Source organism: Erinaceus europaeus, chromosome 8 (assembly GCF_950295315.1).
Source record: "Erinaceus europaeus chromosome 8, mEriEur2.1, whole genome shotgun sequence".
Lineage (NCBI taxonomy): Eukaryota > Metazoa > Chordata > Mammalia > Eulipotyphla > Erinaceidae > Erinaceus > Erinaceus europaeus.
The window spans coordinates 42,924,006-42,941,646 of record NC_080169.1 but is presented as its reverse complement, the minus strand read 5'-3'; the positions used below and the strand labels follow the sequence as shown (position 1 = coordinate 42,941,646).

The following is a 17,641-nucleotide window of genomic DNA, read 5'->3' as shown; positions in this document are numbered from 1 at the left end:
GGTTATGCTAATGATTCTCATGCCTGATGATCTAACAATGGTTCTTTGCCTTACCACATTTTTATTGCACTTAAATTGGTTAAGCAGCCTTAAAATGAAACGAGAAAGACCTTCCAAATTTATAAAGAAACTTAAACCAATTATAATCATTGAGTTATCAATTGTGGTAAACTTCTAGCCTGCTACAAGTTTTGTTTCACAAGTAAGTGAATTGCAGCTGTCAATTTCTCTACAGAAAAGCGGAATTCCAGTGGCTGACCTTCCTCATGCAACATTTCACCCCCGGCATTTCTTCCATGGACATCTGCTTTGGACTGGCACTTCTATCAGACTCACTGGTACATTCATATGCAGGGAAAAAAAAAACTGAGATCAAAAGTTCAAAAAACTAATCTAATCTAATCTAATCTAATCTAATCACAACCCAATTCTTTCCTGCATCCTTCTTCTCCGGCGGCAGCGTCAGGAACCAAGGAAGTACACATAGGTTAGGGGGCAGGGAGAAGGAAGAAGCGCCAACCAGCGAGGAATCACTGGTGCAGAGTTAGGAATGTTGTGATTACTCTTTATTTTCCTTCTTCTCTCTTCTTGGACAAAAATTGCAGCTCATTCTTCAAGACACAGAACAACTACTAACAACCCTTTGAAACTCTCTGCCTGCCTCACCCTTTTATCAGCTATACAGTTTCTATTTTCTTTAAAATTATTTCATTCATGAATATGAACAATTGATATAATTCTATATTTATAGTATTGCTGTTAGTTTCTTAAAGTAGAGAAGACAGTATATTGGCCAACCTGTAGCCCAGTGATTTCATTTAAGGCACAGAGTAAGTTTTTAATAACTCTTTGTTGTAAGTTGACTTAATGAAACTCTAATATACATATACATGTACAGATATATATATATCTCCAGCGGTGACACATCTGATAGAGTGCACACATTACAATGCAAAGGACCTGGGTTCAAGCCCTTGGTCCCCACCTGCAGGGGAAAGCTTCATGAGTGTAGAAGCAGATGTGTCTTTGACACCTCCCCACTAGCTATTTTTGTAATTAATTAATGGATAGAGACAGATAGAAATTGAGAGAGGAGGGAGAAATGGAGAGGAGACAGAGAGATACCTGCAGACCTATGTCACCATTCATGAAGCTTTCCTCCACCCCCCCCAATTGCTTGAAATATATGTGTGTGTGTGCGCACGCGCGCACACGCGCATGCGTGTTTATGAGGCACAGACAAGTCTACATAGCAAAGAACCACTTTAATGCCCAAAAGTTTATTAGATACTATTTTTCTAATCAGTAATATTACAAAATAGGAAAGCAGAAATCAAAATTATGGTTTGATATTGCCAATATTATATAGCTTATCAGTTAAAATATACAACGTTCTCATCTAACATTGCCCTCTCTATATAACATTAATTCAGTTCAGTGATCTCACCATCATATATCTTCCCACAATCTTGTCTACCAAGATCAAGCCTATACCATGAAACTGATTTCATGGGTTATCTCACCTCATTTCCTTCCCCAATTGCCTTCCTGCCTCTATTTTCATCAAGTGAGAAAAAATATATATAAGTCTATTATTTCTTTTTATAATTTATCTTCATCCTTAGATATTCACTAGTTCCTCCTATAACTGCACTCAATGCATTCATTTATAGATAGTATAAATAAAGTTTCATTTTCCTCTCCAAACAATGGAATCAATTTTTGCTAACCAGCTAAATTCACCACCACCACCAGTCAGAAATCACTAGAAAAGAGGTGTCATTAGCAACTTCATCACACTAGCTTATCCTCGCACATACCTTTAACTTTAAAGTTTACAGATTGCTTCTCCTACCCTACTCATTTAACCTATACAACTGTGGATTGTCAGAAGGTCCTTTACATTCATATGCAGGGAAAAAAAAAAAAAACTGAGATCAAAAGTTAAGTGAACTGACAGTGTTTTTATAACCAGCAAGAGTCTGAGCTAGCACAGGAACCAAAGTCTCCTTAGTGCTTTCTACTATTTTAAACTGTTTATTGCTTTGTGTTTTCGCCATGACATTTATGTTGACATATATTGGCACCTTTCATACTGCACAATAAATGTTGCTTAGACTCTGCAGCTTGAATTGTTTTCACTTTTCAATTTTAAATTATCCAAGTACTATTTTGTGTAAAACTGCCTGAGAAATTGTTACTATACATTCAGATAATACCATCTAATGGTAAATTATAGTTTGATTAATATTTGTTGTTACACATCTAAACTTCTGAAGATAAAATAATAACTTCAGTTAAATTAGGTTAAATCATTAATTCTTGACATTTAATTAAAATAATTTTATTTTCCTCTGTATACATTAATCAACTAATCTTTACAGGATTAACAAGAATGTTGAACACTAGTCTGCAAATGACTTCTAAATGTGTCTATGTATGCTACCTCATTCAAAATTCCGAGGCAAAATTATGTACTTTCCCTTTAAAAACATTTCTGTTCAATCTCTTCACTAAGAAGCTGACATGATGCAACTTCTTTCAAAATTCTGGTTATCACTGCAATTGTAGAGCAGACTGATGGCTCTATAGAAGGGAGCTACAGACAGCTGAAGCAAGGGAAAGGACCCCACTCTAAAACTTGTTTGCAATCCTGTGGAAACAGTTCCTTCTACTGCATCTTTCTCTTGGTGTTTATATGGTGTTTACATATTATCAAGGTAACTCGTAATCCATTTCCAGCTCTAAGAAATAGAATTGTTTTCTACTTTATCCCTAAAATTTTGAGAAATTTTATACCTACTAAGCAATGTTCAGTGTCTTTCAGAAAAGCAAGAGAAAAGAAAGCAAGAGCAACAGGAAAAGGGTTAGTAAATCCTTTCTTGGCATTGTTTTCCTGCCTGTCACAGTCAGCACTTTGCCCAGAGATATTGAGATGCTAGTTGTTGCCTTTATCTGTTAGTTGAAAACAAAGCAAAGTAATTCTTAAGACATGAAAAGTTTCAAAGTAACGGTTTTAAAAGTCCAAATATATATATATATATATATATATATATTGCAATTCCCTTGATAAGACCTGAACTTTATTGTCTTCTTAGTAAGCTCAGTAGACACCATGTGTCTTTAAATGTTAGAACTGCCCCCACTTGACTTGTTTCCACATGCCCCACTTATCTCAAAGACATACTTTTTAACAAATTCAACTCTGTATCCTTATATATGACAGCAATGAACAGATTGCTCTCTAAATTGCTTGCTTAATGATAGAATAAAGACCAGAGCTAAACTATTCGCTTGCACTTTGTTAGAAACATACTTCAGACATTTGGTAGAATAGGAATCCAGAGATTAAAAATACCATTACGAAAGTGTGGAGTTAGTTGTTCCCATTAACTACAGAGTTGCGAAAGAAATATTCTAATGACTCACTAGTGCCTTTTAGATTTTTTTTTGTCTGTTTGTTTCTTCTTTCCTAACAGCAAAGGACAAAAGCTGTTATAGTTGGCTTCCTAGGAGTCATACTTTTTACTATAGGAACCTAGCATACCCAGACAACCAAGAAGCACAGGAGTATCTTCTGAACCCCAATAGTTTCTGAGTGTGGACTCAAACGGGAAGATGGGTAGAAGGGTAGACCCCCTCCCCACTTACCAGTCTTCCACAGATAGAGGGTAGGCACCTCAGCCTCGCCCTGGGCCGCAGCCCCGCAGACGCCCAGTAGCAGCAGCAGCAGCCGCAAAGGCAGAGGCAGCAGAGGAGGCAGCAGCTGCAGAACGCCCTGGCTCCGGGATTCCCAGATCTTCTCCTGCAGCTCCATGTTGCTAGCAACTGCTCCTGGATCTTGATCCAGAACTCGGTTGGCAAGGAGTTTTGCCATCGGAATGTCCTCCCAAGGAGTATAAAAAGCAAAGCTCTCCCCCGCTATTGTTTCTTGCAGATGAAAAGGAGGTAAAGCAAGTCTAATACCAGGGAACAATAGCGTCGCTGGTGGCCTCCATCGCCGCTGGCGGGGATGCGGCTGCCTCTGCCATTCGGCACAGAGTGGCACTTCCTAACAGTGAGCAAGGCTGCCGTCCGCAGGGGGCCGCAGCTGACAGAGCAGGTCCACAGGATCTGGGAGGCTGAGCAGCCCCCACTGCCAGCTGGAGAAAGAAGGAGGAGGGCATGAGCCCAAATGAGCCAGAGGGGTTAGAGGTAGGGAGAGGGAAGGGTTAGAAAGAATGAGAGAACTGGAAAGGGGACAGCCAGATCTAACATACCCGCCCAAACAACTCGTGTGCACATGGTGCGATGAAATATGTTTGAAAGGATACACCAATAAAAAGAATCATCACCTGACAGGCTTCAGTATGACAAATAACAGACATTGAAATTCGTCGTCACCTAGAGTCAACTGCAAGATCTTGTGGCATGTTATTGTTAGTGGATATTTACACAAAGCATGGGTACTCATAATTTATTGTTAAGCGGTGGCTTCTGAATTAGTTTTTGTGGAAACGGTATTTATGAAAATACAGTAAAATATAGATGTTTACTTGCTTTCAGATTTCACCCAAGCTCATAAAACCATCTATTTTCAATGAAAATATGGACAATGTGAATAGACCATGGCAAATCAAAGTAGATTATGTTTTAATTATCTCATAAAACTGACTCAGTTTTAAAATAGATAAAATTAGTATTTTAAAATACTAATTCAATTTAAAGGGCAATTAAAACTGCAGTTACAAAAGCAAATATTCACATGCTATTATGAATAAAATTCATTTAAAATTCAGAGTATTATTTAGAGATTAAATAGATAAAAGTACCATCTCTTTACTTTTTTTCATCCAAATATACTTAAAAAAAAAGTATCCAACCATTAGTGAGAAAAACTGAACAACAAACTTTGTTTCTGTTATTTGGATAGCTTACTTAAATATTCCTGACTCAAATTTATCTTAATTCTTACTATAGAGAAAATGTCTTCCATAAAAGTCTAAATAAAGAACCAGATTGGGTCTTTTGTTCTTTGTGTTGTCACTTTCTTAAACCAGCATTAACAGAGGAAAAGTGTGTCTAGTCAGATAATGCCTTGCCTTTTCTCTCCCCCAATAATAACCTTTTATTATTTCATTTCCTTGTACAGCTAAAATATTATCAAGGCATTTAGCCAATCAAAAATTCCAGAAACAGAAAGCCAAAGAAAACTATTCATATCCGGTCAGCAATATTTGGCCAAATGAAATTAAATTTGAAAAGCTGGAAAACTATTCTTCATGAATTTATTCCATCAATACCACCACCTAGGAGTTTAAAATGAGGAAACTACTGTTTCTGAAGGAGGAAACCTTCCATAAAGCTCTCCTGGGATGCCTGTCATTTTTTGCGGCTCATTCCAGACACAGCCCTTCTGCATGTATTAGATTAAAAGCAGGTTTGATCAAATAATTCCCTGGTCCTGCCTGCTTAAGTATTCTGACATAAGAAGAAATTAGCAATGGTGACGGCTGCAAATTTGGTCTTTGTTTACTTTCCACTCTGTTAGGTCTCTAAGAGGGAATTAAAAGCTCAGAGACTCCTAGCTCAGTGAGTCTGTGATTAGGAGAGATAAACTAGTGTGGATTACTGTTTCTTCATTGGTGAAAAACAGACAACAATCAAAAGATTATGGGTTGATAAAGAAAACAAAGAAAATCTGATTCTAACTAATGTATGACTCCCTGAAAGAGCACTTGTTTCAACAGTTAAAACAAAGGGGATGAATCCTACTCAGGAAAACTACAATACACTCTAAAGTAGATGTATTTCCTACCATGTTTGTTTATAATCTCAGCTACTATTAGTGTCTTAAATGCTAAAATCCTCTAACATGTACAGGGAGGTTTCTAAATGCTGGAATTCTTTTAGTATTGGTCTCTTCTAATATAAGCACTGTTGAACAGTCTCAAGCCAATTCCCAAGTAAAACTCATTATACAAGATAAGACAGAATCTTAGGAGTCAGGTTAGTACAAGTTAATATGCAGAATAACTAGTTCTATGAAAAGTCACCAAATGGCAATACTAAACAGTTTAATATCAAAAGAAAATTTAAGATTTGTATTTTTATATTTATCTGTGTCTATGTAATAATTATTTAATTGGTCAAGAGTTTAAACATAACTATAACATCAAACATTAGAGTCAGTAACCACTTCTATGAAGTTAAATTTCCCTGTCACTTAAAATACACAATTAGGATGACTATTTTTCAGCATTGTTTGAAAATTGTTAAAAATAGTCTCTTTCTTTCAATGTCAGTGCACACAAAGATCTTTCTACCACCCCTTCCTCAACACCCCCGCCCCAACACACACATTATCTCTGGCAAAGGTTATAGAAACTAAGTCACATAAGCATTTCTCTCTACCAGTGCCAAGTATCTATTCTATAACAGTGTCATTATTACACTTAAGGACAAAAATAAATGGGTCTCTGAGGACACAGAAGTGATAGATATATTTAGATACATGCTCCTTTGTGAAAGCTTTAATGTACAGTTGGATAAATCCTACCAATAAAACAGATAGATAGTAAGCAAGTACAAGGCAATATTTTGTTTTCTAGAATATGATATAATGCACAAATGTTTAATGACATGATGTCAAAATTTAGTCACGAGAAATCTCAAGGATGCAAATTACATTGACCATCAGTACAGCCTGCCATGAAGTAAATCATTCAGAATTTTTATGAAGGACTATTCAAGTATTAGTGAGGCTGGGCTATAAAAGTTTTCCAGACCAATGGAGAAAATAAAGCAAAGATTAAAAAATTAAAAATAAATAACCATTACTTCTCATATAGTTTTCTTTTTTTTTAAATTTTTTTTTTATTATCTTTATTTCTTTATTGGATAGAGACAGTCAGAAATCAAGAGGGGAGGGAGGGATACAGCAGGTGAGAGACAGAGAGACATCTGCAGCACTACTTCATCACTTTTGAAGCTTTGCCCCTGCAGGTGGGGACTGGGGGCTTGAACCTGGGTCCTTGCGCATTGTGACATGTGCACTCAACCAGGTGAGCCACCACCCAGCCCCAGTTTTCTTTATTTTATCTCTATATTTTCTGTACTCCAGACTGAGGATGTGTAGTAATATATCTGTACTTTGTTATTTATTTTAACATAAGAATATGGACATAACTCATGACCCATAAATATGTGATGACTTTCAAAGATTAGTATCAGCATTTAAAAATCAATCATCAATAGTTCACTTTATTGACAGAGAAGGAAATATTTGTCATTTTTTAAATAAAAATAACAAACAGGAAAACACAGTTTCTCTTTCATTATTTTTTATATATGGAAGGATCTGAGAATGACATTTTGAAAGAAAAATCTTAAATAATTATCTCTACATAAATATATCTCACCTTGTAAAAAAATCAAAATAATTCTGTTTATATTGCCTCTAGGTGTCATACTTGACTAAGATTTGGAATACACATAATTTATTTGGGGATATTTTATATACCCTCTGCCTGCCAGCTCCACAAAATTAAAATATTCAATTTTTTAATCTTTATATTAAGTAGCCATAGTGTTTACTTTTTTCTCAATTCTAGCTCATAAGACTCACTATTTTTCTTCCAATTATTTTTTATCAATAACCATTTTATCATCTGTTTCTTTTCAATTTGATCATCTATAGACTTGTTTTGTGAAGAGAGTACAAACTATATATTTCAAATATTGTTACCTAAATAAAAGTTATCTCATGGTCTCCCCAAACTAAACCTTAAAACAGGGATTGCCTACAGTGGTAGGACCCCTTCTTTCCTGTATTAGGTGAACATGTACAATATATTTTTTTAGATCCTTCCATGATTTAGAGAATGGATGATTTGCTATAAGCCTTACAGAGAACATCAAATCCCTTGTAATATGTGAACATCCATTATCCTTGACACAAATTAGTACTCCAGTTGTTGAGAAGTTTCACCACTGAAGAAACATGAAAAAATGTTTCCATACTTAGGTGTGACTTAATAAGTAGGGTCAGAGAAGGAAAACATAAAATAAAACATGAACTAGGCATGGTGCATGGTATCAAAGCAAAGGGCTCTGAGGAAAGAAGGAGAGGGATGGGTGGAAGAGCAAATTTGGGTCCTGGTGCATAATAAATTTGTATGTGTGTGTGTTATTGATTGCACTGTAAACCAGTAACCATTTCAATAAAGTCATTTTTAAAAAGAAACTTCATAAAGACACTCAGGCTGATACAATGACTTAGTCATTTGAAGGATATAGAGGAATAATACAAACTAAGATAACAAAAGTGATTAATCCTCAATAGCTGCATTTGTGTTTACAGATGGATAATGAAAAGATACAATATATTTTTTTAAGTTTTTATTTATAAAGTGGGAACACTGACAAGACCATAGGATAAGAGAGGTACAATTCCCACCACTGGAACTCCGTATCCCATCCCCTCCCCTAATAGCTTTCCTATTCTTTAACTCTCTGGGAGCATGGTCCCAGGGTCATTATGGGGTGCAGAAGGTGGAAAGTCTGGCTTTTGTAATTTCTTCCCTGAGCATGGGCATTAACAAGAGAAAGTTTCCTTTTTTTTTTCCCTTTATTGGGGGATTAAAAATTTATAGTTGACAGTAAATATAATAATTTCTAAATGCATAACATTTTCATTTATCCACACAACAGTACAACCCCCACTAGGTCTTCTGCCATTCTGTTCCAGGACCTGAACCCCCCCCTCCCCCTTACTCCAGAGTCTTTTATTTTGGTGCAATACAACAATTGCAGTCAAAGTTCTGCTTAGTGTTTTCTCTTCTGATCTTGTTTTTCAACTTCTGCCTATGAATGAGATCATCCCATATTCATTCTTCTGTTTCTGGCTTATTTCACTTAACATGATTTCTTCAAGCTCCATCCAAGATGGGCTGAAAATGGTGAAATCACCATTTTTACTCTGAAAATGTCCAATAGTTCTAGTTTATCTATTTCTTCATTTAGCTTCATTTATTTTTATTTATTTATTTTATATTTATTTATTTATTTATTCATTTATTTATTTTTATTTTCTTTATTGATTTTCTGCCTAGATGATCTGTCAAGTTGAGAGAATGGAATGTTAATGTTCTCTACAATTACTGTGTTGCTGTTAATATATTTCTATAGCTCTTTTCAGTAGATGTTTGATGTATTTAGATGGCCTCTCCTTGATTGTTGATAATCATTATGTCCTCTTCTTTGACTGATCCTCTGAGCACTAAGTAACGTCCATTCCTATCTTTTTAAATTTTATTTTATTTTAAGGTCTATTGAGTCAGATATGAGCACAGCTGTTCCTGCCCATTTTTCTGTGGTCCATTGGCTTGTATGATAGTTTTCCAAACTTTCACTTTAAGTCTGTATTTGTCTTGTTGAGTTAGGTGGGATTCCTGCAGACAACATAACATTGTGCCAAAAAGATACAATCTTTTATACATAGTTGATACTAAATATGAAAGCCAATTCTTAAAAATAAGCCTGATATAGAAGAGCAAATGTAAATCAAACAAAAAACTCAGAAGTTAACCAGCACAAAAAGAGTTTACAGATAAATACATGCAAGTTTTATAGATTAAAATAGGGTACTGCTTGGGGAAAACTAAATCTTTAAGACATGGGAAAATGTTGTATGGGTGTACACCCCAAATTCTTTGCCTTCCCAGATTCCTCTGAACTTTGAAAGCCTTCAACTCCCCTTTCTCCTGTTTTAAAAACTCCTCCACCTCTTTTTGTAGTTTGCAAGCTGATATCTAAAACTGAATTATAGCATAGTTCAATCTAGTTCATATTCATAGTTCAAATTTCTTTGAGTATAATGAAAACAAGGGAACTACACAGGGAAGGAACTGAAAGAATTGGCCAAGATATATTGGTAGAAGTCAGAAGAGTATTCAGTGGATTGCAGTTGTATTGCTTAAGAGTTCAGAATATGTATATATATATATATATATATATATATATATATATATATATATATATATATATATATACATATATATACATATATATATATATATATGTATATATATATATATATATATATATATATATATTAAAAGTTCAGAATAATAAGGAAGAGTTAATTTATTGGGGAAACTCCCCAAAGAAATAAAACTGAACAATCTGCCAAGAATTAAAAAAGGTAAGCCAACTGAGGATCCTACAAATCTGAAGCAATAATAGAGAAAGATAAATGAATAAATAAATAAATAAATAAATAAATAAATAAATAAATAAAGGGGTTGGCTGGTGGTGCATCTGGTTAAGTGCACGTTACAATATTTAAGGCCCTGGGTTCAAGCTGCCCCAGCCCCACTTGCAGGGTGAAGGCTTTGTGAGTGGTGAAGCAGTACTGCAGATGTCTCTCTGTCTCTCTACTTCTCTATACCTCCTTTCCCTCTTAATTTCTGGTTATCTCTATCCAATAAATAAATAAAAATAATAAAAAATATTTTTTTAAAAAGAGAGAAAGTTAACATGCCTAAGTTATCAATACTAGTAGGGAAGAAAAACATTAACAACCTTAGACAAATAGGCATGCTCGTTGTGTGCTATTAGTAGAAGATGAGTCATACAAATTTACATTTCTAGTTCATTTGAGTGAATTTTTTATGTATAGCATCACCACTTTTTTAAAATCATTAGAAAAAACAGAAGCCAAGCCCCCAGCTACCCACCTGCAGGGGAGTTGCTTCACAAGTGGTGAAGCAGTTTTACAGGTATCTATCTTTCTCTGTCCCTCTCTGTCTTTCCCTCCTCTCTCCATTTCTCTCTGTCCTATACAACAATGACAACATCAATAAGTACAACAATAAAACAACAAGGGTAACAAAAGGGAATAAATAAATAATAAATAGAACAAACACTACAATCATTCATCTGGAACATGAAAACACCTAGAATTGCCAAAACCATCTTAAGGAAAAGAAACATAAATGGAGGAATCACACTCCCAGACCTTAAACTATATTATAAAGCCATCATCATCAAAACAGCATGGTACTGGAACAAAAATAGGCACACAGACCAGTGGAACAGAATTGAAAGCCCAGAAATAAATCCTTCCAAAACTGAACCAAGAAGAACTACAAAATCAAAATGCACCAATCACAGACAAAGAAATTGAAACCATTATTAAGAACATCCCAAACAACAAAAGTCGTGGACCAGATAGCTTCACAAATGAATTATACAAAACTTTCAGGAAACAGTTAGTACCCATACTTCTCAAGCTTTTCCATAAGATTGAAGAAACAGGAATACTCCCTTCCACCTTCTATGAAGTCAACATCACCCTGATACCAAGAGCTGATAAGGACAGAACAAAAAAGAAAAACTACAGACCAATAACTCTGATGAACATAGATGCCAAAATACTAAACAAGATCTTGGCCAAGCGGATACAGCAACACATCAAAAAGATTGTTTATCATGACCAAGTGGGATTCATCCCAGGAATGCAAGGCTGGTTCAACATCCGTAAGTCAATCAATGTCATTCACCACATCAATAAAAGCAAAGCCAAAAACCACATGATTATCTCAATAGATGCAGAGAAAGCCTTTGACAAAATCCAACACCCATTCATGCTCAAAACTCTACAAAAAATGGGAATAGATGGGAAATTCCTCAAGATAGTGGAGTCTATATATAGCAAACCTACAGCCCACATCATACTCAATGGACAGAAGCTGAAAGCATTCCCCCTCAGATCGGGGACTAGACAGGGCTGTCCACTGTCACCGTTACTCTTCAACATAGTATTGGAAGTTCTTGCCATAGCAATCAGGCAAGAGAAAGAAATCAAAGGAATACAGATTGGAAAGGAAGAAGTCAAGCTCTCACTATTTGCAGATGATATGATAGTATATATAGAAAAACCTAAAGAATCCAGCAGAAAACTACAGGAAGTTATTAGGCAATATAGCAAGGTATCAGGCTACAAAATCAATGTACAAAAATTAGAGGCATTTCTTTATGCAAACACTAAATCTGAAGAAGAAGACATCCAGAAATCACTCCCATTTACTGTTTCAGCAAAATCAATAAAATACCTAGGAATAAAGTTGACCAAAGAAGTGAAAGACTTATATACTGAAAACTATGTGTCGCTACTCAAGGAAATAGAAACTGATACCAAGAAATGGAAAAATATCCCATGCTCAGGGATTGGAAGAATAAATATCATCAAAATAAATATTCTGCCCAGAGCCATATACAAATTTAATGCAATACCCATCAAAGTTCCACCAAGCTTCTTTAAGAGAATAGAACAAACACTATAATCATTTATCTGGAACCTGAAAACACCTAGAATTGCCAAAACTATCTTAAGGAAAAGAAACAGAAATGGAGACATCACACTCCCAGATCTTAAACTATATTATAAAGCCATCATCATCAAAACATCATGGTACTGGAACAAAAATAGGCACACAGACCAGTGGAACAGAATTGAAAGCCCAGAAGTAAATCCCAACACCTATGGACATCTAATCTTTGATAAGGGGGCCCAAAGGATTAAATGGAAAAAGGAGGCTCTCTTCAATAAATGGTGCTGGGAAAACTGGGTCGAAACATGCAGAAGAATGAAATTGAAGCACTTTATCTCACCAGAAACAAAAATCAACTCCAAATGTATCAAAGACCTAGATGTCAGACCAGAAACAATCAAATACTTAGAGGAAAACATTGGTAAAACACTTTCCCACATACGGCTCAAGGACATCTTTGATGAATCAAACCCAATTGCAAGGAAGACTTAAGCAGAAACAAACCAATGGGACTACATCAATTTGAAAAGCTCCTGCACATCCAAAGAAACTATTAAACAAACAGAGAGACCCCTCACAGAAGGGGAGAAGATCTTCACATGCCATACATCAGACAAGAAACTAATCACCAAAATATATAAAGAGCTCAGCAAACTTAGCACCAAAAAAGCAAATGACCACATCAAAAAATGGGCAGAGGATATGAACAAAACATTCACCTCAGAGGAGATCCAAAAGGCTAACAAACATATGAAAAACTGCTCTAGGTCACTGATTGTCAGAGAAATGCAAATTAAGACAACACTAAGATACCACCTCACTCCTGTAAGAATGGCATACATCAAAAACTACAGCAACAAATGCTGGAGAGGTTGTGGGGACAGAGGAACCCTTTTACATTGCTGGTGGGAATGTAAATTGGTCCAGCCTCTGTGGAGAGCAGTCTGGAAAACTCTCAGATGGCTAGACATGGACCTTCCATATGATCCAGTAATTCCTCTCCTGGGGTTATACCCCAAGGACTCCATAACATCCAACCAAAAAAAGGTGTGTACTCTTATGTTCATAGCAGCACAATTCATAATAGCTAAACATGGAAGCAATCCAGGTGCCCAACAACAGATGAGTGGCTGAGAAAGCTGTGGTATATATACACAATGGAATACTATGCAGCTATCAAGAACAATGAACCCACCTTCTCTGACCCATCTTGGACAGAGCTAAAATGAATTATGTTAAGTGAGCTAAGTCAGAAAGATAAAGATGAGTATGGGATGATCCCACTCATCAACAGAAGTTGAGGAAGAAGATCTGAAAGGGAAACTAAAAGCAGGACCTGACCAAATTATAAGTAGGGCACCAAAGTAAAAACCCTGAGGTGAGGGGTAGACATGCAGCTTTCTGGGCCAGTGGGAGGTGGGAGTGGGTGGGAGGGATGGGTCACAGTCTTTTGGTGGTTGGAATGGTGTTTATGTAAACTCCTAGTAAAATGTAGTCATATAAATCACTAGTTAATTAATACAAGAGAGGGAAAATTAATTGTATGTCTCGAAGTTTTTCAAAACACAAACTGAATCTTTTTAATATATAGGCTGTGTAATTGATATGCAGACTCTCTCAAAAGCCTAGACCAAGTAGATCAGAAGCAACCAATAGCACAGCTATATACAAGATACTGGGTACTGTACAGCAAACCCTAACAAAAGGACTTTTCAAAGTGAACCCAATTACCAAGTAATGTGATGATAACATTAACTATCGATTGTCTTTTTGAACCCTAAGACAGCAGGAACCTCACATCTCCACTATAGAGCCTCTACTTCCCCCAGTCCTGGAACCATTGGATAGGGCCCACTTTCCCGTATGCCTCTCCCAATCCATATCAAATAATATTGCATCTGCCAATCACAACCTAACCAACTCAACGATTGCCACCTCAACACGCTTCACTTCAGACTGTGTCCAGAGACTTCAGGTGTGGAATGACAACCCTTCAACTTCATTACTCGGGTGAGACCTTTCCTTTCATAGTATACTCTATTTTCATCCCAGGTGGTTCACTTTCTAACAAAGTCCCAAAACCTAAATATACACCAGTTTCTGTGAGAGAGAGCATATGTTCACACGTATCCATAAACTACTGCAAAATATATACCTGAAAGCAGAAGTATACTAGAGTTTGCAGTGAGTACCCCCCCCAACACTTCCTCTCCACTATTCCAAGCTTTGGGTCCATGATTGCTCAACAATTTGTTTGGCCTAGTATGTTAACTCTCATTTCAGTCACCAGGTTCCAGATGTTATCAGGATGCCGGCCAGGCTTCCCTAGACTGAAGACCCCACCAAGGTGTCCTGGAGCTCAGCTTCCCCAAAGACACACCCTACTAGGGAAAGAGAGAGGCAGACTGGGAGTATGGACCGACCAGTCAATGCCCATGTTCAGCGGGGAAACAATTACAGAAGCCAGACCTTCTACCTTCTGCAACCCACAATGACCCTGGGTCCATGCTCCCAGAGGGATAGAGAATGGGAAAGCTATCAGGGGAGGGGTGGGAAATGGAGATTGGGTGGTGGGAATTGTGTGGAATTGTACCCCTCCTACCCTATGGTTTTGTTAATTAATCCTTTCTTAAATAAAAAAATAATATAATAAATAAATATTAAAAATGAAAAAACATAAGTATATAGAAATATATTTATATGAGTTGTACATATGTGCATATATATATATTTACATAGAATGATAGGGATATATAGTGTCAACTCTGTCCTAAGTTTCAAAATCAACATTCTAGCAATTTCTGATTCTGTTCTTCCTGGGGATTTAATTTACGGTCCAGTTTCTTTGATGGAATATAATATTTTCTGTAAAAAACCTCTATTAGCAATGAATCCTCACAGACTTTGTTTGCTGAGAAAGTCTTATCTGTCATGTCTAAAGAATTATTTGTTGGATAAAGATTTTCTGGTTTATACTTACTCTCTTTGACCCCCTTGACAATAGCATTCCAATATCTTTGGGAAACTATTGTTCCTCGTGTGAAGTTAGCTGTCGACCTTATTATGAGTTCTTTTGGAACTTACTAGGCTTTCTTCTCTTAGAGTTTTTTTTTTTTTAATATTTTATTACAGCATTTGATGTGGATCTTTTTTTATATTTAGAGTGTGTTGTTTTTAAGATTTTTTAATGTTTCTCATCAAATTTGGGAAGATTAAAGCACTATTTCTTCAAATTGTTATTTTTTAAAATATTTTTCATGATCCTATCCCTTTTTTTTTTTTCTGGGGATTCATCACAAAGTATTCATATTCTTGATGTTTACTGTCAGGCTTCTGCGATTGTGCTCATTTTAGCTATTTTTTCTTTGCTCCACAGATTGTCTTATATATTGCTTATTAAAGTTTCAGGCATTTTGGTTAGATTTATCTTCTGACTAGGTAGTTCATCATTTGGCTTATATAGTAGCTACTGAGCAAATGGAAAGGAAAACTAGACTATGACATATTTTCACAATTTCTTCCTATGAGCCTTCATGCAAAATACATTATATAGACACATTATAATCACAAATGAGGGACTAGATAATGTTGGTCCAGGTAGAGTGCACATTTTACCATGTGCAAGGAACAGGTTCAAGCCCCTGCCCTCTTCCATCTGCAAGAAGGAAGCTTCATTATCTGTGAAGCAGTACTGTCGATGTCTCTTGCTGTTTCCCTCTCTATCTCATAATCCTGACTCTATTTATTTCTGTCTCTATCAAAAAGAAAAAAGAAAGGGGGGAAAGGAAAGTGATGTATTAATCCTGCAGACAGCAAGCAAAAGTTATAACTATGTAGTAACTATGTAATAATAACTATATAACTAGGTAATAACTATGTAATAATAACTATATAACCAGGTAATAACTATGTAATAATAATTATGTAATAACTAAGTAATAACTATGGCTGCAATAGTAAAAATAGAAAAATAGAATTTCAAGTAAAGCTGAAAAAATGTGCCTGTCTGTATTCCCAATGTGGAAAAAAAATGAAAGAATTTGATAAATATGTAGCTATATTTTTGTCAAAGTTTCTTACATTCAAAAACTGTGTTACTCATCAGGCCTTTTTTTCATTTTTATTTAATTATCTGAACATCATAATCTCCACATGCTTTTAAGTCAAATAGTTGGACTATAGTAGTCAGTAGTGGGCTAAAAATCAGTCAGATGCAAAAAATTAGACCCTTTTCTCTACAAAGCTACCAGTGATTAATTTGGTGAAGGTACATATTTAGGGGTTAAACTATGATTAAATAAGAAAGCAAGACTGCAATGGGGATGGTACAGGTGTATTTACTTCACAGAAGAGGAAAAAATCATGTGTCTTTGATAGGAGAGGTGACTAGATAGTGACTAGATAGATATGAAGAGTTTCTATGACAGATTATCAATTTTTTCAGATGGTATTCATATAAACTATTGTGTGGTTATATCTTTGGATTCTACAAGAGAATTTTCTTTAACCCAACTTCAGAGTATGTGATACCTCTGATTTCTGATCATTCCTGATAAATATTTTTGTGTTACCTTTTGATGTACCAAGTGCCTCAGCTTTCTGTATTCAGCTGGGTTATTTCAATTGTTACTCCTGAATAAATTTTTTTTACACACTCATTTTGTACTTATTTCTTCCATTTTATCTTTATGTTACTTAAGCCTTTTAAACTCTGTTGTTGATGTTTTAGTGGGACTTGGAGGTGAAGCAAAGTGTATTTTTATATTCAATGCCTTATTTTAGAAGGCAATATTTTATGTTATAGCTTCTATTCTCCTAGTTATATAAGTTTAATATTTAATTAGTGTTATTTTTCTTCACATGTCATAAGTGAATGAGGAAGAAACATTTATAAAAAAATTAAAATATTACACTTATTAAGAGATTAAGAAATTTCCATTTAATTAGTGGTTTAATTGAAAGCAGTAAAATTTCCCTATTTACTTATAGACTGTGCTGAACAAATCAGGGACAGCTTTTTGAGAAAATCAATGATCCTATAGTGAATGTCTTCATGGAAAAATAAAATAAACACAAATATAGGCACAACTTAAATTTCCTTAAAAGACTCACACTTTTTTTTGAGTAACAGGTAATAAAAGAGACCAGCTACTCAGCATATCATGGCATTCACAAGACACATTCATTCTTTCAGACAAAGCAAAGATATGCTTGGATCTTAGTATATTTTATTATGCAGCAGAAAATTTATATTTATTCTGAAGTTACCATTTGGCAATGAAAATAAAACAGTATTAAATGAAGATATGACATTTTGAGGGGGACAA

General features: G+C 35.4%; 1 protein-coding gene across 1 annotated transcript in view; it reads right to left on the bottom strand.

Annotated features, from left to right (window-relative positions):
- THSD7A (thrombospondin type 1 domain containing 7A) overlaps positions 1 to 4,256 on the bottom strand; it is a 581,601-nt gene extending 577,345 nt beyond the window's left edge. The window contains exon 1 of the mRNA XM_007536219.3: positions 3,652 to 4,256. Within this exon, the coding sequence (XP_007536281.2) occupies positions 3,652 to 3,877 (226 nt within the window). The 5' untranslated portion in view covers positions 3,878 to 4,256. The remainder of the gene's footprint in view (positions 1 to 3,651) is intronic.
- Between the last annotated feature and the right edge of the window lie 13,385 nt (positions 4,257 to 17,641).